Source organism: Phalaenopsis equestris, unplaced genomic scaffold, assembly GCF_001263595.1.
Source record: "Phalaenopsis equestris unplaced genomic scaffold, ASM126359v1 Scaffold000873, whole genome shotgun sequence".
NCBI lineage: Eukaryota > Viridiplantae > Streptophyta > Magnoliopsida > Asparagales > Orchidaceae > Phalaenopsis > Phalaenopsis equestris.
This window is the reverse complement of record NW_018165313.1, coordinates 1,829,117-1,853,580: the sequence shown is the minus strand read 5'-3', so window position 1 is coordinate 1,853,580 and position 24,464 is coordinate 1,829,117. Positions and strand designations below refer to the sequence as shown.

Genomic DNA, 24,464 nt, shown 5'->3' with positions numbered 1-24,464 from the left:
GATGATATTTAATGGAGAGGATGGGTTTCTGCAGCTGTCGTCACCTGCGAGATGGGGTGGTGGCAACTTGCCGCAGGAAGAGACGGGCAGTACGCAATAAAATTTTCTTTTGCCCTTGGGGCTGTCAAAAAAAACTCGTTGTTCGTGAATAACTCGTGTTCGGCTCGCTCGTTAAGTAAACAAGTCGAATACGAACAAATTTTTAAAGCTCAAATTATAAACGAGCCGAACACTAACAGCTCTTTGTTCGCTCGTGTTTGGCTCGTTTTAGCTCAAAATTAAAAAATATATATAATTCTTTATATAACTATATTACATATATTATTTATATAATAAAATAATATATATATTTATATCTAAGTTTAAATCATTATATATTTATATCTAAATTTAAATTATAACATCTTGTGTGGTAATGTGGTTATTTTCTTCTTTTATATATATTTGGTCCAGGTTTGAATCCCATCATTTACATCTCTTTTTTCAATTTAATTTTTTCGAGCTAATTTCGAGCCGAACACAAACACGAATATTTAAATCGAGCCGAACACGAGCTATTTCGAACGAGCCGAACACTAGCCCAGCCTAAGGTCGCTCAAGCTCGGCTCATTTACAGCCCTATTTGCCACTGGTCCGCCCTCAATTACCCAAGAAAAGATAGCTATCATAATTTTATCATAATTTTTTTTTTTTATCTCTCGCATGAATGTTAAAATTTATAATTCAAAATATAATTAATGATAATATTGAAAAGCTAAAAATAAACATATCAAAATGCACATCATTAGTCACTAAGATCAAGGAGATCCAATAATACAAAAGAACATAAGTTGGATAAAGGAGAGCCGGTCGGCTTGAGACTAGGAGGTCCACTTATCCAATTGGATGCAGTCATCTGATTTAAGAAAGAAAGATAACCATGTCATGAGCCTGAACTGATCGTACTGGAGCAAGACAGATAAGCACTAGAGTTAATCATCGTGAGAAAGTCAGGCAATCGACCTACCTCTTGGTTACGAACACCCTTAAGGCTTCTCATCAAGGACCAAGAATTGACAATAGAATAGTGTCTCACAATCATACTGAAGGATTCATTGATCTATAAATGAGCTATCTATCGGGTTATGACGATTCACCATGTTGTGATTACTTCTCATCAACTGTATTAATAAAGAGAATCTGACAAGCTTAAAATTATTTAATTTTGTCATTAAAATATTTAAATGCATAATCAAGAAAAAAAGAATTAATCATCTAATATGGTATTTTAAGAATCTTGATGTCCCTTCCAATTCTTTCAAATCTACACATGAATTAGATTTTCAATAGAAGCCCAAAAATTAAAACTTTTCTATTTCGGCAAATTTTCAAGCACACAATTAATAATAATAATAATAGTATTATTATTATTATTATTAGTATTATTGTTAGTATTATTGTTGTTGTTGTTGTTTATATTCATGAAAATCAAGATATAACTTTATTATAAATAAAATTTACATTTTAAATTTTGATAATAGTTAATAACTTTCCTATGAACCTAATTAACTAATACCTACATATTAAATATCCTTTTTATACAAGACCATTTCTTCATAAATTATCATGCATTTCATTCGTAATCAAGTGAATTTTAAGATCATTGAATCAATATGCACCACTAATTTTTATGATGATAAAGAAAATAAAATAATTTGAATTTTATATTTGATGAACATAACATCAATAATTGAATAGAAAATAATGATAATTCATGATTGTCTTTTCTTAGAAAAGAAGGCACATTTTTTGCTTTCTTTCAATCTCTTGAACTTGATATTTATAGATAGTGAAATTCAACCAAATGATATTCAATAATATATGGGATTAATGGCCGATGGTCTTTGCCTTGAGAAAATGTTACGTCCAGAGTTCGGGTACAGACCCGATCATGGAGTACAATATGGTTGCATTAAAATTTTTTCGTCAGTACAACCACATTGTACTCAATTAAGAAAAAACATCTAAATAAACAATTCAATAGGAAAGCTATAGAGTAAAATATGGTTGTACTGAAGAAAAACCTTAAGTACAATCATGTTATACTCCCTGACCGGGATGGGCTTTAGGCTTCTCCGTTTTTCAGACAATGACATACGTCAAATTTTAGTTGGAGACCGTACGTAAAGACTCCGGACATAATATTTTATCCTTTGCCATAAAGTTGGATCATGGCAAAGTGGTATTAATCTATCTAGATAAAAAGCCCATCCCCACTTTTTAGACAATGACACACGTCAAATTTTAGTTGGAGACTGTACGTAAAGACTCCGGACATAATATTTTCTCCTTTGCCCTAGAATTGGATCATGGCAAAGTGGCACTAATCTATCTAGATAAAAACTAATATATATATATATATATATATATATATATATATATATATATATATTAAAAATGGAATGGTCGTAGGCTATACTATACGAGCTCTATCATCCCTCATGCACTTAAAAATTCGAGTACCACACCCTGGGAGGGAAACAAACCCCAAACCAAAGGGGACTTACAATTGACAAGCAAATGGCCGACCAAATGATCTGAGTACGCGGCACAGATATATATATATATATATAGAGAGAGAGAGAGAGAGAGAGAGAGAGAGAGAGAGAGAGAGAGACACACACACACACACAAATGCACATACATATTTACATACATACATATACTTATATAAAGTGTCAAATTAGTGTCCATTATTGATTATTTATATGGGTCGTTTTAATCTCAAAATTTATATGTGTCAAAATAGTCATCAACTATTCTAAAATTGAACTCTAATAATCCTCATATTGACTATTTCAGCCCTAATTTAATAAATTATAGGATATTTTTGACACTTCTATAAACTCTGAGATCAAAATGTTTATATGTTAAATAAGAAAAAAAAAATTTTGTCCAGATCAGGTTGCAATCTATGTCCGAACAACAGACGTGATACATTATGGACGGTTTTTTTTTCCACTCCGCTCCTTCTGATGCATCGCGTCCGTTGTCCCTACTTTTTGAAAATAGGGGGACAATTTTGACACTATATATGTAAATATGGAAATGGAAATTTACAAGCATTCAATATACTTCTGATGTATTTACATGTCTTAACACACAAAAGCTTGATATTTATACCAACACATTGATGTCATAAACCTACAAAAATTTGAGAGGTATATATGTAAATATGAATATTAAAAAGTTAGATATGCAAATATATGAGAGTTGTGTGGCATGTAAATGCTTCATATGTACAGTATACAATATGAACTGAATGGTAATAATTGGCTACACGAAATTTTATTAAATTTAGTGTACTTTTTTATGATATTGGTCACGAGCCTCCTGGTCCTTCAAAGATTTGGATGAATAAGTAAATAGCTGCATTCCATTGAGCTTAAAAGTAAGAAAATGAAGAAGAGGAAGAACCCCCGTGATCTTTAGAATAAACTTATATTCATGGTTTCCGTAGCTTTCTTAGAAAGTCTGCAACTTCCTTTCATCTATTCCCCCCAAAAGATGCTTTCTTTCCAAGATGCAAAGGACGGGGGCCGGTAAGGGTTGGATTAGTATTTTTAATGAAATTTTGCAATGAGAAATTATGATAAAAATGAGATTTTGCAACGATAAATTATGATAAAAATTTACCTTTCGACGACATTTTCAAAACGATGCAAAAATAAACACATGTATTTTACAATAAAGATGATGATATTCATAATGGAAGAGTAATGGATTATCGTCATAGCTTTGCACGAGAATTCAGCGCGCACTTGGATGAAAGAAAATAATTGATAATGACACGATAAATTTTTACGTGGAAAATTCGGAAAGAGAAAAATCATGGGATTTAACCAATCTGAAGAGTTCTACTATAGAAAAATGATTACAGTTACAATCATTTCACATAAGCGAAAAATGATTACATAGATTTCCTAAGTTACAGCATTAACGTGCTGATGACTTTGTTGCTAGGAACAAACAACGATCGATAGTAATTGATAACGTCCGATCGGTGGTGGTCTACGTAGATTAACGGCGTTTATCAGTGGTCGACAGAGGTCAACGATTGGTTATGATTAAAAACGATCAGCAGTGATCAACGACGGTTGGCGGTAGTCAACTGCAATCAATTACAGTTAGCAGTGCTGGTGTTGGACTTCAGCTCTTTCTCGAAACTTCAAATTCTTCCTCAAATCTCAAGCTCTCGTCCTCCCTCATGAGAGGAATGATGGTCTATTTATAAAGTTATAGGTGCAATTAATGCAGAAATATAAACAATTTTGATCGGACGACTCATAGAGCTAATCTCAATCAATTATCGTTTGATGGACATTTGAGTGTCAAACAATATTGAAATTGAGCAATCATGGGCTCATTGGATTCGTCTCGCCAAAATGCTTTATTCGACCATGAACTTATCGGATTCAACAACTATTTGACATCTCAAATGTGTCCGAAAAACTTTCAAATATGATTCACTTATTTGGTCATGGCTTGATTTGGTTCAGATTGAATTAATGTTGGTCCCATGAAGTCCCTCCCGCCAAGCTGGTCAATTTAACAAGTTTGCTAGAATCAAAGTTATGGATAATTTTTTATCCATGTTTGAATATTTCTTGTTTAAGAGTTTGTCTCGAGATCTGTCACGCATTAAAACTCATGCAGGATGATGAAGAATGGTTGGGCGTAAAATAAAAATAAAAAAAGAAATTGCATACATACCACACCATTCTTATGTACTTACATATCTAAAATTCGATATTTATATTGATAACATTTTAGTCTCATATACATTAAAAAAAATGAATTTCACTTTAAATAATAACAATAATAATATTTTTAATATAATTTTAATTTTTTGAATATTATGAACTTTTAGATATATAAATACCTAAAAAATACAAGATAAATATCTAAACGCCTCAATAAACTAATAAAAAAAGTAACTTTAGGAATAGAGATCAGGTCTTCGAGAACACTTTTATTTTATTTTATTTATATTTTAATTTAAATCAAAACATATTGGATATAAGAAAATTATTTTTAAAACAAATATTTTATATAAATTTAAATATTTTTTAAAACAAGTTCATTTATTATTAAAAAAATTAATATATATCAAAACAAAAAATGCTCTAATTCATTACGACATTGCTAATTTTAATTTAAATTATAATTAAATAAAATTTACTCAAAAAACATTATCCTCTTTTATCAATAAAAAAAAAAAAAAATATTCTTAAAAATGAAAAAAAAAAAAACTTGAATTATTTTCCTTATATTATTTACACAAACAGCTCAAGCTATCATACTCATATAGCAAAATAGTATTTATTTATTGAAACAACATAATTTGGATAATGATGTTCGAACTTCGCTTATATTAAAAAGATTAAAAACTTGCATGTCCTGAAGAGGTTTTAGAGGCCATTTGGCTTTATGCATGGTATAATATAATTTAAATACGACAGCAACAAGCCTTTGTGCAAATTATAGAGGAATTAAGTTGATGTGTCGTACTTTAAAATGATCGGAGAGAGCAACTGAACATAGGTTAAGATGTATTACAAAGATTTTTCATAATCAATTTGGATTTCCATCGGGTAGGACTATTATGGAAACTATACATTTATTGAGAGGTTTGATGAAGAAGCTCAGATGGTGGTGAGACCTGCAATACTCTATGGCTTTGAATATTCGCATTTAAAAGAGAAGCATAAAACTAAGTTAATTGTTGTCGAGATGAGAATGCTTAGGTTGATGAGTGACTTTACGCTTAGAGACAGAATGCGAAATGAATATATCCATGATAGGGTTGATGTAGGTCTAGTGGAGGACAAAATTAGAGAAAATCGTCTTAGATGATTTGGTCGCATTAAACATCGATTGCCTGATGTTCCGATTATGAGAGTAGATGTTTTAGATGCGACTTATGTTAAGAAAGACAGAGAAAGACCTAGAAAGACTTGGGCACCACAAATTGATCTGTTATCGTTCCATCGCTACCATCACCCGTAGCCAACCATCAGCCACTAACATTTGTCACCTCAACTAGTGGGTTTTGCAATGAATTCATTTTACTCGAAATCAAACACAATCAAATAATTTTAAAACATTTCAAAAGCATTTTCAACAAATCAATCGACGCCCCCAAACAATCCCTAATGCAAATAAAATATTAAAAAAAAAAAGTAAACACAAACCGCATCAAAAATGCATAAATTACATTATTATTGATGTAAACTAGACAATGATTTCAATTATGAAATTTTACACCAATAATCTCTCCAAAATAATCATGGAGACCAACAATTGAATCTACATCACCCTTTCGCTCACAACAAGCTACTAAAAACGATGCTAAAAATGCAATGTCTTTATTTCACATTCGATACTACTAATTTAATGAAGTTCTTGCTATTGCATACGAGAAAACCAAACAATCCCCATATTTTTTTGTCAGCTATGATATACTCAACATAAAATACAAACAAAAAACAAAAAACTTAAACTTCACAAATATACAATATTGCATGGTTAGTTGAGCACAAGATAATGTATTATATGTATACCCTAAACATCCAAGAAAGGATATGCATGCGAGTCATATTTTCTTAGCACATGGATGGTTAGTTACTTTGTAAGATAATATATAAGTAAGAAGAGCGCCACAAATGAAGCAACAAGTGTAACCATCCTGCGGCTTGATTTATTTTCAAACACCTGATGTGTGAGATTATATGCAATGCAATAAGTACTTATTAGAGAAAGGAAGATTTACGTACATGCCACTTGATTACCGTTTATTTACATATCTAACACCCAAACTTCATTTTTTTACATGTATGCCAACTTATCAATGCATGAAAAGGTGTGTTGCTCTTTTTAAAAAGTTAAAATAATGATTTTTTTTTTTTAATGTGATATGAAAAATCTTGGTGGTATAAATGTAAAGAAAAAAATTTAAGTTTTAGATTTGTATAAGCATAGGAATTGGGAGGTATGTATGTAAACGCCTCTTAGAAAAAAGGGGGGCATTTACATACTTACCACCCAATTCTTATGTATTTATATGTCTCACATTAAAACTTTTATATTTACATGCATGACACTAAAATCTTTAATATCATATAAAAAATATAGCACAACTACCACTCTTCAAAAGTAAAGTGCACTTTTTCATGCATAGTTTTAAAGGCACGTCGCTGTCATAAATATGAAGGCATCGCTGTGAGACATGTAAATACATAAGAATTGAGTAATAGTATGTAAATTTCACCCAAAAAATAAAGATAGAGCATGGAGTTTACCATCTTGAAACGATCCATGGTTCCAGATAGGACTCCTCTTGAAGAATCCATATCATTTCCCTGAAATTGTAGAAGGCTAGCAGTGTAAGCCATATTTAAATAGAAATAATGAAAAAAATATATATTTTTTAAAGAGATTATGCAACGAAGGTACCATTCTATCCAGCATGCGATTGTGGCTTTCAACCTCCTCGTGTATATCACCTGTTAGCTGTTAAAAGCCAAGTATTTTATTCAAAAAGGAGGAACGGGATGAAGAGAAAAAACACCGAAGGTATTATAAAGCAGATATATATCACATAAATAAAAGGAAAATTTATATACATGACACATAATTGATATCTATTTACATATCTAACACCTAAAGTTTTTTATTTACATTTATGTCACCTTGAAGCTATAAATCTATGCATAAAAAGGTGCGTATAACTTTTAAAAAGCAAGTAAAAGTGGTATTTTTTTTATGTGATGTTAAAGATTGAGTGCTATGATTATAAATATTAAAGTTTAGTAAGATATGTCAAAACATAAGAATTGTGGGGTATGTATGTAAATGGCCCATAATAAGAAATATTCATATACATAGCACTTGATTCCAATGTATTTTACATATTTAATACTAAACTTGAATTTTAGGCTTGAATGTAAATGACCCAAAACCAAAATCTCACTCAATTGAACCCCCAAATCTCTCCAATTACCCCAATTTTGCAACACTTCCCCACATCAAATTGAACTTTCAATTGGCCTTGGTCAAGCCTCAATTTCACTTAAAATCAACTTCGACCAAGCCCCCAATCTTACCCCAAATTAGCCATATCCCCAAATTCCACCAAATTGAACCCCATAACCCTAAAATTTCCACTCAATTTCTATCCAAAACTCTTCATGACAATCACCCACATCACATTGAACCATCAATTGGGTCTTAGCCAAACTCTAGCCCAACTGAAACCCAAGTCTAACCCATCATACCCAAAATTGTTCAAATGTCCAAAATCCTTTAAATTGACTCCTCAAATCACTTCAAATCTTTTCTAAACTCCTTGTGACAATCATCTACACCATTTTGATCAATCAATTGAGCTCAATGTCATGACTAGCCCAACCTAAACCCAACATACCCAAAAGTGACCGAACCAAATCAAATTGATCAAACCAAAGCCACTACAACCACCATTTGGAGTCTAGAGACCAGGCTAGTCCCACCTAGCCCAACCTTACATAAGCAATGGTCCCTTAATTCAAGGTATTTCACCCCATTTTTGGCCTAAATCAAAATAACTTTGTTATCATGTCATGCCATTAGGGGTTAATCATTACTAACCCTCCCACTGGCTCACCTGACCACCTGACCACCTGACCACCAGCTCAGGTCTGGTCAGCCACCCTAGTTGTCGGAGGAGTTAAAACCAAGAGCCCCCATGCCTCAATCCAAACCAAATTGCACCCATCTAAGCTGGCCAGTTCCAATTGGCTTCGACATTTTTTAACCCTCCACCTAAGCATTGTTTTGCACCCATCAATTTGCCCTGGCAGCCACCCTAAGCCCTTCCATTTAAACCAACTTCTCCATGGCCAGAAGAGAGCTAATAAATTTCCTTGGGGAAACTCTGCCCAATTGCTTCCAGACACTCTCCAAGAACTCCTAAGCTCAAGACCACCATTTTCCCCCTCTGGATTCCTCTGTGAGAGCTCAATTTTGAGTTCAACAGGGAAAACCAGGACAGATTTCTCCACAGCTCCACACTGAACCAAACTCCAATTAACTATGCACAAACCTTCCTGAGAGTGAGAGGAGTTGATTCCCCACAAAAGCCCCATCACAGATAGCCTCTAACCTAGCTCTAGACCAACCTAGCTCTAGACCCCTAGCTCTAGACCAACACCTGAAATCGGCTTTGATCAAAATCATACCTAGACAATTAACAACAACCCAGGAGCTCATCTGGAGGTTCGTTGGACTCATTCAAAGTTTCTACAACCATCTGATTGAGGTCTCCCCACTCAGACAAAGGTATTGAGCCTTAACCCTAAATCGAGCTTAAATTAATTCTCCATGCATACAAACCGTATTTCATACCGTATAAACCGTATGAATGTATTCGTCTTGAGTTGATGAAGGTGTAGAAACAAACCCGAATTGTGCTGTCAACTGCTTGTTAAGGGGATGGTTTTTAGGTTGGCCCGTCCTTGCCATGGGTTTGACTTCATGGCAAGTGTTGAGAGGAAAATAATTACAAAATTATTCATTGAACATGTAAGGCCTATAAAAAATCGTACATACGAATATTTAAAAAAAAACAACCATTTCAAAAAAAAACAAATATGAGTATAATACTGCCACTTATGCAAATATTAAATCAAATACAATCACCATTCAACATTAGGAAACGAATATATTTTGCTTTTATTGCCTTATATATCTATTATAGCTCCTTCCTGTCATAAAACGGTAGGTGCGCTATTAACTTGGATAAAAATCTCCACAACTTGTTCTAAACTAGGAATATCAGGAGTATTCTTCAATATATTTAGCTCGTTCATGATTATTGGTAACATAGATAACTACGTGATTGTCGCAATTTAAAGTCAAAAGTAAAGAACTTTAACCTTCATCATCGATCACATATGCAAAATGAGTCATAGCTGCAATTTGTTTGTTACTTTTCCATGAAAATACATTTTCCAAAACATAGATCCAAAGATTGGCTTCCTGTAATCAACCATCCAACATAATCAACATGTAGAAAATGTATCATCATTCAAAATCTAAAATTTAGTACATACAAATTATTTCCCTTATGACTTTATCTTATTCGAGGATTCTAAAACTACTATCAACTGCTTTTTTGTCAAACTTTGCATGTGCAAATTCATTGCTCCATCAAGAAATGAAACATCAAATTCTATAAACAGTTAGATAAATCAACCAATCAATTATCTTTCAATTTTAGATGGATCTCGAAGGATTTCATTATCAGTAAATGTGGTTTGAGCCTCTAAAGCGATATTAACATGCTTAACCAAAAAGGCAAATTTCTTGAATAAGGTTAATAGCAAAAAAATTTTAGTGGCATTCGATTTTTACTACATGCAAACTCAATTTCAAGAAAATATCTTGATTGTTCAAAACTTCAGGCACAAAGCACCTTCGCAAATAGTGTTTTAAATTGATATGCCATCAATATAATAGAAAAAATGACGGATATTGCACAGGTTATGCTAAATAGAGTGTGTAATTGTTACTGATGTTGCGAAAAAAAAGAAACTCAATTGAGACTTTACAGAGACTGCCAAATTAGGCCATGGATTATGTTTAAGGGCATAGATAACTTTCTTGAGAAGGCATATACGCCCTCCCTCTAAGCAAAGTGTAAGTAAGAATGCTCCATATAAATGACTTCTAGCAAGCAACCAAAAAAGAAAGCCCATTTATAACAAAATCCAACATTGACGGATGTTTAAAAACAAAAAAGATCTAAATGGATATCAAACGTTCAACCAAAGAGAACGTGTCAAAGAAGCATACTACATGAATATAAATGAACCCTCAAAGTCTCGCAGCAATCAATCGATTCATAATGATAAAATTTGGTAGTGAAAACCCATTGATAGGCAATGGATTTGACCCCAAGATAAAGGTATGGCAGTTGAGCAGAGCATCTATTTTAATAGCGATAGCTTTCTTACATAAAGGATGTTGCAATGCATCCTACTATATCACAGAAACATATATAAATGAGAGATAAAAAAAATGTATGAAATAATATGGCCAATCAAATGAAACATAAAAGTGAAGAGGATGGAAATATGTTGTTTTTTACTTCTCCAGGATATAACAAGATGTAGATACGATTTCTCAATGACTTGAGGACGTTTGGTTGAATTTAACAATATGGTGGAAGATGCTGGCATGGATGCAAATCGAGAACAATGGCAGTATTTTTGTAACGGTTTAACATTACGAAAAAGAGCTTCTAGTGTTGAAGAAGGCTCTGGAATAGATGAGGTAGAAAAGAAAAGGCAAGTCTCATAAAAATTTACATAAACAAAAATACACGTGTGGTGTAAGTGGATTATAAAATTGATAATGCTGTTTAGTAAGAGAGCACACTAGTAAGATACACTAAATATCATGCAGGATAGCTTGTCAGACGAGCAAAATGCATGAATAATGCAAGTAGGGTAAAGAGCCAATGATGTAGTTGAAAATTTAGCTTTATCAAAATAATAAAAAAAAGACATAGGTGAGCGGTGTTCTAGACTAGAGATGGGATTTGATTGATAAGATTGTAGGCAATTATAATTTGTGTAAGCATAAAAACTGAAACAAAAATTTAATAAAAGAAAAGTCAAAATTACAACTAATAATAAAAATTATATTTTAACAACCAAAACATAAAAAACAAATAAAACTAGTTAGGCTCAATTCAATTCCAGACAATGCATAACCCCAATGGGTATGCATGTTTAAGAAAGAAGCTTGAGCAATGAGCAGATGTAGAACAAGACAGACGAAAGGAGTACAGTGAAGCCAACAACAATACTTCTTGTGGATGCCAAGAGCAAACCCTATTTGTGTAGGTTCAATCTTATGGAAGGCATAGATTCTGCTAGGTAGTAATGCCAGCAAGAATCAAAGATGAAGTCAAGACCAAACAAGCACTTGTTGAAATCTAGATTGGACGGAGGTCACGATTGAGCGAGCATAGCAAGAGACAAAGCAAGCAAAAAAAAAAAAAAAAATTATAAGCATTTTACGTAAGATCAAGAGAGTGACTGTATTTCTTGCCCCTGATATCATGTTGAGGAGAGAACAACTACTGTATTATTGATTAAATACACGAGCCAATAAGTATGAATAGAAAATAATACAAAAAGAAAATGAATAGAGTATAATACGCTAAATTATAAAGATGTTAAACATAATATAATCACCTTTCCGCATTGGGAGACTTGCCTATTTTGCATATACTATAAAGACGTCGATAAAAAGTTCAATTGATTCTAAGGTGCAACAAACAATAACCATGCATTGCAGCTATTAAATTGTGAGCTATCATCAAATAAGATGATAGCATGCTAGAAGTCATAAATAGTAGCAGATATATTCCATCGCTTTTGATAAATTTATAATAAAGATTCCATCGGGATTACAAGCATTAAACTCTACTAGAAGTTCTATTTAATTTTAAATATGTAGATTAAAATTATATTAGGCATTACCATCACATGCTTTATTTTTTAAGTTCTAACTTCTTTAAGCTTCCGAAAAATCCCCATTTTACATTGTCCAAATATTCGAGTGATTTTGATAAATTTTCTAGAAAATTAATCAAATAATAAATAAGACGCTATGCAGATATTTCACTTGCATACATGACTTTATAATATGGTTTGTGATTTCACATAGGTGCAATCCCCTATATTTATTTACCCTCTCAATTGTGAGTGAACTTTTGATCAAAGCCAGTCTTTACGAGACTTTGCTATTATAACACTCGATCTTGTGGGCTCCAAAAATTCAACAACCATTCCTCAGGAGACTCTTTGCATTTATTTTTATGTTTTTTTGAGAGAGAACAATGGAGAGTCAAATTTTCAGAGGCACATTGGCTTGTAGATAAGACAACCCAGAAAATTCGCCCTCATTTAGCGAGGACTTTTTTTATCTGGAATTCGAGGTGGCTTGGTTATGGTTAATTATTGGTTAATTACCCCTCCCAATAATGGAAGAGCACTTTCGATTAAGGCTAGTCATTAAGAATTGAAAATTGAACATACAATAGCAGTAGACTTAGAATTTAAATTCTAAAATTTATCACTTAGAACTTAAAGCGAATGGTAGGGGAATGAGGACGAAACCCGATCAAGATCTCATAGTTTCGTCATTCTAGGTCGTCGTGGTCTTTGATCTACTTAGTCAGAGGAGGTAATCGACCCAACCTGGCAGAAGGATTCTTGTCAATAACCATGGGTTACATCGTTTAAGAGATCCTTGTAGACCTGGAGTGGATGTTTGTATAAGGGGACAAATTTAAGTCGACATTAGATAACAAAAGTCTTCTTGTCAATCCTTTATACCCTTATGATTCACAACTCAAAAGATAAAAAGTCGTTTAGAAGCATACCGGCTGCGACCTTGACTGTAATATAATGATGTCATTTGGTGGCAACCAACCAGTCAGAGGGTTCTGATCGTAACTACTATTTTGTGGTGTCATTTACCAGTATAAGCACGTGTACATATGACTCGGGTCACGTCCCTACTGGCATGCAATTACTTTAATTGTGAATTTAGGGTTCATTTGATATAGCATTCGTTCTTTGTGAGTTGAAGAAAATCAAAAGTTGTCACCCCCGACAAACTGTTGCGGAGGTTGGATGAATTTTGTTTTTAGCTCTTCAGTGGATTGAATTTTACTTGCATTAGTTGATTATTTTAAAAAACTTGATTTTAAAGATTAACCCTTCTGGTTGAAATCTTCAATCAGTGTGGTCATCATCGAGGTATTTGAACATTTAAAACATTTATATTTGAAGTCGGGGATTTAATTTTAAAAGCATAGTTCCTAACGACTCCTGTCCTTATAGTGGATCGAACAAGGTGATTTAAACATGTAAAGTTTTATTTTAGGATTAGGACATTTATTAGGGTTTACTAGACTCATCCACTCCAGTTCTTATGAGAAGGAGAATCGGACTAATGAGGTGAGACTTACAATTCTATCCTATAAATAAGACGGTCTGGTCAGCTTTCACAGCATTCTAGAACCTATTATTTGATCATTTAATATACTGGTTGGAGCACAAGCGGGCCGATAACTTTATGTATTTACATAACTTAAAGAGTTTTATAAGCTTTAAGGATTTGAATAAGTTTTAAACCATAAATTTAATATAGACTTTACATTAAGAAGCACATACAAGATTTTAAAAAATATTCACAATATAGACTTTACATTAAGAAGCACATACAAGATTTTAAAAAATATTCACAATCAACTTACTTATATATAAATCTTAAAGCTCACATAGTTCAAAAGCATCTCAAGTGGTAATTTTGTCTTAAGGGTGGATTACATTTCAAGTTATCACATTTGACTTAGGGGATAACCATGAGATTTTTATAATTTTTGAAATCATTTAGAGCTTAAGGTATTTGCAAAAGTATTTTGATTTTAGATTTTAAAAAAGAACCGTCTTCCGTTCGCTAGTAGGTGTATTGCGAATACGGTGGCAATGAATTTCAAGTTTTAAGAAAACTCAATATTTGAATTATGCTTTGCCACTAGGAGCCTAAGCCCGAATAGTATTTTTAGACTTGTGAGCTGAAATTTTAAAATTCAAATCATAATATTATAAGTTTTGAAATTTTATATTATAATAGCCCAAAAAAAACTTCAACATATTAAAACCCCAAAAAAAACTTTAATATTTAAAAACCCGAATTTTAAAACAGTGTCAAGCCTAAAAAGCCTAAATGTCAAAAGCTTAAGACTTTAAATATTTTTAAAATCGTAAGAACATATAATTTAAGAGCTCGAATTTTTAAATTATTTTAAAATTTCAAATGATTCACATTTTATTTTATTTTTATAAGTCCAAAAATTCAAATACTAAGAAAAAAGTTACAAGTCAAAATTACTCAAAAATTTGATAGTCTCCCGGAGTCAACCCATATTTGGGGGCACCGGAAGTGTCAAGATCCTCAGGTAACTTAAGAGACGAGCTGCTCAGTATAGTGAGACATTACGATCAAGGAACAAAAAGTATAAACTTAACCCGCAATCTTAAAAGACGCAACACGCCTTCAATGCACCTGCACAAAAGAGTTAACTCGCAAACTAGCATTACCCGAGTGGTGCTTTGTTTTCCTTAAACGGTAATTAATTCCCCATGGACTGGTGTTCATTTTCCCACAAACGGGTATTTTAAAAAAATATTTTAAAAAAAAATTCCACACGAGTCTGTATTTTTCCCCGAGCGATACTTAATTTTCCCATGAACTAGTACGCGCGCTTTCTCGAGCATATATTTAAAAAATTTCTTCAAACTTGCCCAAAAAATATATACCTTAATTTTCCCATGAACTAGCAGCTCTAGTATATATATCTTTAATGACTTGATATAAGTAAAATCAACACATTTCTTTTTTAAAACTCTCCAAAGCATACTCTTTGAATTTTATCATAATTTTTTTTCTAAATCAACAAAACTCATATGTAGATCCTCCTTGCTCTCTGTCTATTTCTTCATCAAACCTCTCGTTAAATGTATAGCTTTTATAGTAGACTTGCCCCAACATGAATCAAAATTGATTGTGAGATTTTTTTTTTATCCCGTTGCAGCTTATGTTTAATTATTCTCTCATAACTTTAATGTATGAAACAAAAACTTAATTCATCTATAATTTGCACACTAATGTGAGTCACTTTTATTTTTAAAAATAGAGACTAATAAACTCTTTCTCCACTCATCAAACATTTTTAGAATTTTTAAAATAATATTAAAATTTAAGTAAATAAAAAATTTATCAAATCTACTAGTTATTTTCACACTTCTATTAGAATAATATCAGGTCCTACTACTTTTCCATACTATATTTTTTTAAAGTCCCATCAATTTTTGTTTTATAAATGTGATGGTTAAAATAAAAAATTTTGTTATTATTTATGATACTAAGATCACTAAATTTAATTGTATTTTCATAATCTTCATTAAAAAAATATTATTAAAATATATCACACACCTATGTTAAATATTCTCCTGTAAAAAAGCCACTCTTTAATTTTCATTCTTAATACCCTTTACTTGAACTAATCTTTATTTTTTTATCGCTTTGCTCGACTAATTTATACATATATCTTTCACCATATTTAATATTGAATATATTATAAAGATCACTAAAACATAACTCTTAGCATCTCAAATTGTTTTCGTAGACTCCTTACGAGTCCCTTTATATTTTTTTTAAATTGTCTGAATATTTACATCTAAATCAATTTTTATAATAAAATACTTTATTTTTTTATATTTTCTTACATAATATTATTCCATCACGAATTATTTTTTCTTCATAAGAGTTTTTTCTTTTGATTCTCCGAACACATATTTTGCAAGTGTTTGATATTTTTCTATTATCTCACATAGTATTAGCTAGTTCATCAACAACTCAAAGCTTAAGATCTTTAAATTAAATTATAGAAATTAATTTATTTGTGACTATTAAGTACCTCGTATAATTTGTGATAATATTTTGATGTACTTTTCATCTTTCAACATTTCATCTTAAAATTCAAAACCAACAATCAATGTTATGTACTTATATTTTACTTGAAATGATCTTACAATCTTTATAATCTCAAAAATTTATTTTTTCACAAAAAATGAATGATTTGTGTTTTATTAAGTTTATTTTTATAACTAATTATATATATTTTTAAATAAAATATTAAAAGTAACAAAATCATTAGTTAAAGTAAAATGCAATATGATTCTACCTTCTCCCTTAGTCGCTCCAAAATCATATTCATCATAAATATTTCTGAAATTTTCTATCACTCTACCAACATGTTTATTTATGTCTTCTCCAATAGAAATTTTTTATTCAAGGGGATATTTATATTAATTATTCTAGATCATTCCAACTTTTTTTAAACACATATTCAAACATTCTTTAAAGAACATAAACACTTAAAATATTAAGAATCTTAGTATCGACAATAATCTTTAAATTTATAATTATATCTTCAATTCTATTAGTTTTTACAGCATTATCTATTAAAAATTTATCTATAGTTACATCAACATCAATTTTAGTATAACTCTTACCTAAATGCAAATTTTAAAATTTAAGTTATCAAATTCCTCAGTCTTTTCTCCAAGTCATTTAATTTCTTGAAGGCATGTGATATTTGTCTTCTTATGAACTACAATATCTATTGATTTCATTAATTTATCTTTGAGAATACCTATATTCTATTTTTTTATCATATTATTAATTTAATTGTCTAATTTCTTTGTTAACACCCATTCATTATTTATTTAACAATACGCTCAAATGTTGGTAAAACGACCTTCGCACATTTTTACAGTATTTAGGTTATACAGCGAGTTGTTTTTCAATAAGCGCCCTGTCATAGCATTAGCCCAATGATTTAAAAGATTCATGTCATAATTTTTAGATTAAAATTTTTATGTTAGTTATCGACTAGCTAACTTATCAATCGCCATTTAAATGAAAATACAAGGGAATGCAACAAACACTATTTATACTATTTATCCCATTTTATGTCATTTAAGAAGTAATCATCATCCTATAAAAAAAATTTTATGAACCTAAACACTCTTTTAATCCCTAAAAATATATAACAGGAATTATCCAGTGATAAATGGAAGAAAGCCAAAGATTAATGCCAAACATAAAATTCAAGGTCCCACAGATTTTAATATGAAATGAGATTAAGATACGATGAATTCTTGCCAACTAGAAAAATCATGATCCTACAAATTCATGACAAGTAAAAAAAACTAATTTTAAAAATTTGCATTTATTTGTAAAAGTATAGTTTTTTTCACTATTTCATTATTCAATCAGTCATAAAAATGCCTTGTATCAAAATACCTTGCAAAATAAGAAAAAAATATTTTTCTAGCTTTATGTTCTCCAAATAAAATACATTGGTGAGATTTAAGAAACCTTTTTTTCTTGCCAATTATTTAGTGGTGAATCATGTCTACTATACTCCCATATATGGAGGATCCGGTGAATAGCAAATTCCAAATTTTCTCAAATGGTGTTACCATCTTTTACAATTTTGTGGATTTTTTTTTTCTTTCTTTTTTTTTTTTACAAGAACATAGGAGTCAGGCACATTGTTAAGAATGGTCATAAAAATCTCCAAATATTTTCCATATTCTAAAATAATTCTATATGTTTCCTTATTTTTTAAAATCCTTCCTTATTTAATTTCTTTTTTTTCTCATTTTCTATTTCTGATATATATATATATATATATATATATATATATATATAAGGAAATATTAATCTGTACATCATATATATATATATATATATATATATATATATATATCTTAAGAGTATTTCTCAACTTTTATACTTAATCTAATAGCATGCAAGCAGCAAGATTATATGAATATTTGAACTAGACATTGTTTTTGCACGGTTTTAAAGCAAGTGTTAAATTTAAAGCATTATTACATTAGTCAAACTGCCCCTGAAAGTCAAACACAGGACTTTCGAAGCATTTCTAATTTCATTTTTCATATTCTTGCTAGCACTTACATATGTTCATTGAAATATGCTTGGGAATTTGCATTTTGGCAACTTGGCACGCTTTTAGGAGTGTGCTTGTGTGCTTTTCTGCAAAACATAATTTAAAATTGAATTTTGCCTCATCAAATGTGCCCTCCACTAAAACTATTCAGGTTTATTTCTTGCTCTTTGGCAGCAATTGCGTTGTTTTTGGGTTGTACACACAATTTTGTAATTGTGCATATCTTATTTTGTTTAGTCCATTTTATGCTATTACAGTTTGATATTACATATATCCCTCATCTAGACATCAAAAGATAGGCCTTCCCTGATTTTCTTGCAGCTCATCCAATCCCGACTAATTTGCCTCTTCATGATGATCTCGTGGATAAGCCCTTATTAGTAACTGATAATTAAGAATGGGAACTATACTTTGTCGGGGCAGCTTTGTATATGCAAGCTTTGTGATGTAACTTGTGGATTCATTCGTGCTCACAAATGTGCATGTATAAGTCAATCTTAATATTTTGGCAAGTGCTCAAAATAAGATTATATTATTTGTAATTTGTTTGCATTAATGCCTACATGCTCCACTAGAGGAAGAATTGACACTTAAAAATAGATGTGTCAAAATTTAGATAGATGTGTTAGTTTTTTTTTTCTTTTTTTTCTTTTAATAATGATTATACCTGTCAGAACCTTATTAGTTTACTCCAATCGAAACTACGAACATAAAGTTTGTTGGTTGTTTCCCTAATAGCTCGAATCAAACACTAGCCTTCTTGCTTATCTGCATTTGACACTCCATGACATACTTCCATTGCCACTTCTTTCACCCTTGACATTTACTCACCATTTATTCCTTTTTTTACCTCATCCTTCAACACTGCGTCTATCGATGTTGCTACCACAGCTGTCATCTTTAGAGCTCCTTCAAAAGAGAGACAACCTGGGAATCTCTTAAGGAGCTATAATAGATGAAAAAGGTTTCATAATTTCAGCTTTCATTCAGCAGAAATATCTCGGCAAAACATTCCTCCAAATTCAACCGCATAGCAGCACCTTCATAAAAGAAGGATAGTTTTAAGGATAACTTATGCACCAGAATCCACAATATCCAATTCCAACAGGCCACAAAAAAATGAGGGACTCCATACACAATGCAACGGCTGAAATTTTAGCATAAGTAGCATATTACTTGAATAAAAAAATAAATGCAAGCTACGCTTGTGGAAATTTGGCAACTCCAAGCCTAAATGCAGAACAATGACAATATTTAATATGACTTTGCATAAAATTGTATATCTGCAATTATGCTGTACCACAATATTGTAAAAATAACTTACCCTCTTCAGAATATTAACCCTATCTTGGAGCCCATCCACAGCAAGATCATTGTCATGCTCATCAATCTCATGAGAAGAGTAGGATGTTGCTCTGATTCCACCCTCTTCAATGCCATCAAACAATGCAGCTCTGTTGCTGCGATGGTCCCTAGAAGAGAGAATATCTTAAAATATATAACGACAGCAATGCCATGATATACCCTAATACATCTATTTGAGCATGCAAGGAAATGGGCGCAAGAAAATAAGAAGGTAAATAATAAAAGGAACAAAGATAATTAATTGCAAATAAAATATATCTTAAAAGCATGGGAGACTTAACATTTGATTAACCATATAAAAACCAAACTTACAAGCCACAAAATTAAATAAATGGAGACTTGAAAAGATTAAGTAGGGTATATTTGGTTAAGTGGATAATGATAGTATTCATTCTAACATGCAGAGGTTATAATTTTTTAGGTCTTTGGTTGAATGTCAAAGGAATAAAATGTTTTGCTCTAAGAGATTTTGAAGAAATACAACGGTTCATTTTTTAGGAAATTGAATTTGTCCAAATCAAGCAATGTCTGAATCCCTGCATTCATCGATCTCAACTTCGCGCATCCCAGTACTAGAGAACCTCATCAGAGCATCTGAGTGCTCGTGAAGAGCAGCATAGACCTCATGCTCATCTAGCGATTTTGCTCATAAATCACCCTCCATTGCTCAGTCCAGATCACCCTACACTGCTGCTAATTTTTCCATTCCTTTTACTCCTACCTGCATGGTAATGGGCCCGAACACTCCCCACATTGCCACTAATCCCAGACCACCTAGCCAACCTCCTACCATCGTATGTGTCCTATTTATATTTTTAAAAGGGTATTTAATATATACAGCAACAGCAACAACAAGCCTATCTCACTAAGCAGGGTCGGCTACATGAATCATTTTTCTCCATTGCATCCTATTGAGTGTCATATTTTCATTTAATTCTAATAAATTAAGATATTTTTTTATACAATATGCCCAAGTTTTTCTACGTACACCTCTGCCTTTCTTCACAAAAGTCGAATCTAAAATATCTATTCTCCTAACCAGATTATCATATGGTCGGCATTTAATGTGACCAAACCATCTAAGATGACTCTTTCTAAATTTGTCCGCCACTGGAGCTACACCAACTATCACAGATATATTCATTTCGCATTTTGTCTCCAAGCGTAAAGCTACTCATCCGTCTAAACATTCTCATATTTGTGTGTGCGTGTGTGTGCATACATACATATGAATACAAAACTTCCAATTCATTTTAAGTCAAATTGAAAAAGAAATATATTTCCTAAATTTATTTTAAACAAGTCAAATAACCTATTTTAAATGCACAAAGTTGACATTATATTTAAAAAGCGCATAAAATCTGAATACATACAACTAAACGGTCATTTACTATCAGGGAATCAATTTTGCTTAATTTTACAAAAGTCTATAATGAAAATAATTTTTTTGTAAAAATAATTAATGAGAAAATTATAGTGAATGGAGAAAAATTATTCAAGTGATTATAATAGATCTCGAGAAAATAAATGATCAAACACCACAATAATGATTTGGTGCTTATAAAGTAAAAAATGCCAATGTCAAACGTATGTTCAAGTTATTAAAAATATGTACACAATTAAGCATTGACTAATATTAGCAGTTGTGAAGTAACAAGAAAAAAAAATCAATGAAAGTTGGATCATATCAAAGATTAGCATAAGTCATATCTTTTTTATTGGTTATGAAGATGCTAACGAATAATATTCAAGTTGATGTGCCATTGTCAGAGCCTTTTTGTATATTTTCAACTTTAGAGGGTGTGATATTAACACAAATGAACAAATATTATCAGAAGATGAACAGTATATTTGTGTGAATGCTTTAAGTAATTTGGATCTATTATTTAAAAAAAATAAGGATATAAATGAGAATATAATTTTTAAAGTTAAAGTAAGATTGTCTCGGGAGTATCATTCAATGAGATAATGCGAAAAAAAATATAAAAAAAAAAGTTTTATAAAATTATAATTTGGACAAAGATATTATATGGATATGAGTGCCAGAAAAATAGATTAGTTGTTGATTGTTAACTTGCACATATCAGAGGTAATAATGCAGGATAATTACGTGATAAAATTAGGAAATGTAAACTAAATAATTAGAAAATAGATTAGTTGTTAACAGTTGCATATGTCGGAGGTGAGAATGTCAAAAAAGTTATGTCATAAAATTAGGAAATGTAAACTAAATAATGATTACATTAAAGGAGCTATTGGAGTGACGTTTATTGAAAATATGATTAAAAAAAACTTAACTTGGGAGCTTTGCACAGGCACAATTAAAGGTAGCAAATACGCATTAGATGGGTAAATAAAATTAGTGTCCCTAAAGTAGCACGGATAGACATAGTTCAAAGTAATTTACAAATAATACCTATGATGCCTTGGACATCCCTATGCTGAAGAATGAAAAAAAAAACATAAAGCAAACCACAAATGGTTGAGATAAGTCTTAAAATAATAATGTTAAGGTTAATTTAGGCTTATGAAAAAAAATCCTTTTCTCCCTATAGCATCATATAAATAAGCATGAAACAAAATAGAGCAGTGGGTACTATTCAGAAGAAAAAAATTACAAATCTTGGCCTCCTGTGACATTAAATAATATAATTAACATAACAGAGTTTTTGTAGACATATGGGACAATGTCTTCGCCAAATTTTTCTGACTAGCCAGAATTAAACATTGTCCAAACCTACTTATTTATGTTGTATCCATTATTACTTTCTGATAACTTCAAATGATAAATTCTATTCAGATAAACAAATATGACACAACAGGTTGGTAAAAAAGAATGTTCTGATTGACTGTGAGCATCAGACACAAAGAGAGGGAGAGAGATGGAATAAGAATAATCGTGTGCAAACCTTCTTGAATTCATGATTCTTCTTGATTCTGGCAGAGTGGTAAGCAATTTGAAAGAAGCAATGGATAACCTAGATCATGAACAATACAATCTCATCAGAACTAACTGCAATTAAAAAGAAGCATAGTTTTCCCATCAGAAATAAACACAATCAATTTAAAACATAGTTTTCAAGATGTCAGAGCATAGCAATATGCATCTTACCATTTAATCAAACAAATTTATCAAACCGTGAAGAATCGCCTAATAAAAAATAGAAAATTGTTCTCAAATAGTTCCTCTTTTAAAAATAAAAGTTAATTCCATAACAACCGGGATAGGCACGAGCTTGTGCGCAGTAGACTCAAAACTTCAAGGAAACAAACCAATTAAGAAAATGAACTCCTGATGTCTAATATTGAACAACGATAAACTCTGATTCAGCAGTGATTTGCTCGAACAACTGAAGGAAGACTTAAGCCACGCGTTTCAGAGCCAAAATAACAGTGTCCTACTAATAGCAACCCCATTTAGACTTCGATTCAGAATATTTTGCTGGTGCCCCAACTAGATAGCCCGGAAAGGGAAAAAAAAAATTTCCTATACATACATAACTAATCTCGTCATGTATACATCAGAGAGATGGAACATTCAATTTCTATAGATTCTACCCCCAATTTGTTCAAATACATGATTAAGCAATCCAAATTGAGGCGAGGATATCAATTCAAGGAGCAATCAAGCATGATCTATAACTTTCCATGGAAAGAAACGAAGAACGAATTGAGATACCATCAGATTCTTCAAGACGTGAACTGATGAAGAGGGAAATCTAAGAAAAGCAAGCGCCAATTGTAAGAGAGATGAAGAACCTGTCTAGTCGCAGATGGAGAAACCAGAACGCTTCGAGATCTCGAAAGCCAGAAAAAGAGGACTGATCTACTTGCTCCGCTCGCAGAAGTAGGAGTTCACCTGACCAAAAGGGTTTATAGTTCGTGTCGATTCGGGTCACCCGTAAATGGGTTCGCCATATTTTGTATATCCAACTACTTATTAAGAAAATTTACACGCATTGATACATGACACATAATTTTTATATATATTTAAAATTTATTTTTTGATAATTACATTTGTGATAGTTTGGTATCATAAAATTATGCGTGAAAATGTGTGATACGTTTGAAAATATAATGATGTTGGTGTTTTTGAATTAATTTGATAAAGTTATTATTCTGCATGTAAAATTGAAAGTTTAAATATTAGGCGCATGAATATATATTAATAGTGAAGTGTAAATGCCCATTTTCTGTTATATTTTTGTAATAGTTGATAGGAACGTGATAGATGTAATAAGCTTTATATATATATATATATATATATAAAGAAATGGTAAGAGATTGTGATTCGAGCACCGGCTACCCCTCATGCGTCAAATAATTTGAATATCACACCCTACCCCCTCATGCGTCAAATAATTTGAATATCACGCCCTACACTCGAGAGAGGGGAGGGGGAGGGGGAGGGGGAGCGGGACTTACAACTGATCTAAGTACACGGTGTGCGTGTGCG

At 31.6% G+C, this 24,464-nt stretch overlaps 1 protein-coding gene across 2 annotated transcripts; it reads right to left on the bottom strand.

Moving 5' to 3' along the window:
• Window positions 1-6,425: 6,425 nt before the first annotated feature.
• On the bottom strand, window positions 6,426-23,865 carry LOC110031977 (bet1-like SNARE 1-1). Of its 2 annotated transcripts, none has more exons than XM_020735450.1 (6): window positions 23,768-23,865; window positions 22,918-22,986; window positions 19,968-20,115; window positions 7,495-7,551; window positions 7,341-7,400; window positions 6,426-6,753 (listed from the first exon to the last, which is right to left on the bottom strand). In XM_020735450.1, the coding sequence occupies exons 2-6, from the start codon at window positions 22,929-22,931 to the stop codon at window positions 6,664-6,666; spliced, it is 369 nt and encodes a 122-aa protein (XP_020591109.1). In that variant the 5' UTR covers window positions 22,932-22,986; window positions 23,768-23,865; the 3' UTR covers window positions 6,426-6,663. The 2 variants fall into 2 exon arrangements, with proteins under 2 accessions (XP_020591109.1, XP_020591111.1); XM_020735452.1 differs by having other exon boundaries at window positions 19,968-20,103.
• Between the last annotated feature and the right edge of the window lie 599 nt (window positions 23,866-24,464).

Coding starts and splice junctions, on each gene's coding strand:
- LOC110031977 (XM_020735450.1), bottom strand. Junction 7,401..7,494: donor ATCGCATGCTGGATAGAATG/GTACCTTCGTTG, acceptor CTACAATTTCAG/GGAAATGATATGGATTCTTC. Junction 6,754..7,340: donor CCATGGATCGTTTCAAGATG/GTAAACTCCATG, acceptor CTCACACATCAG/GTGTTTGAAAATAAATCAAG.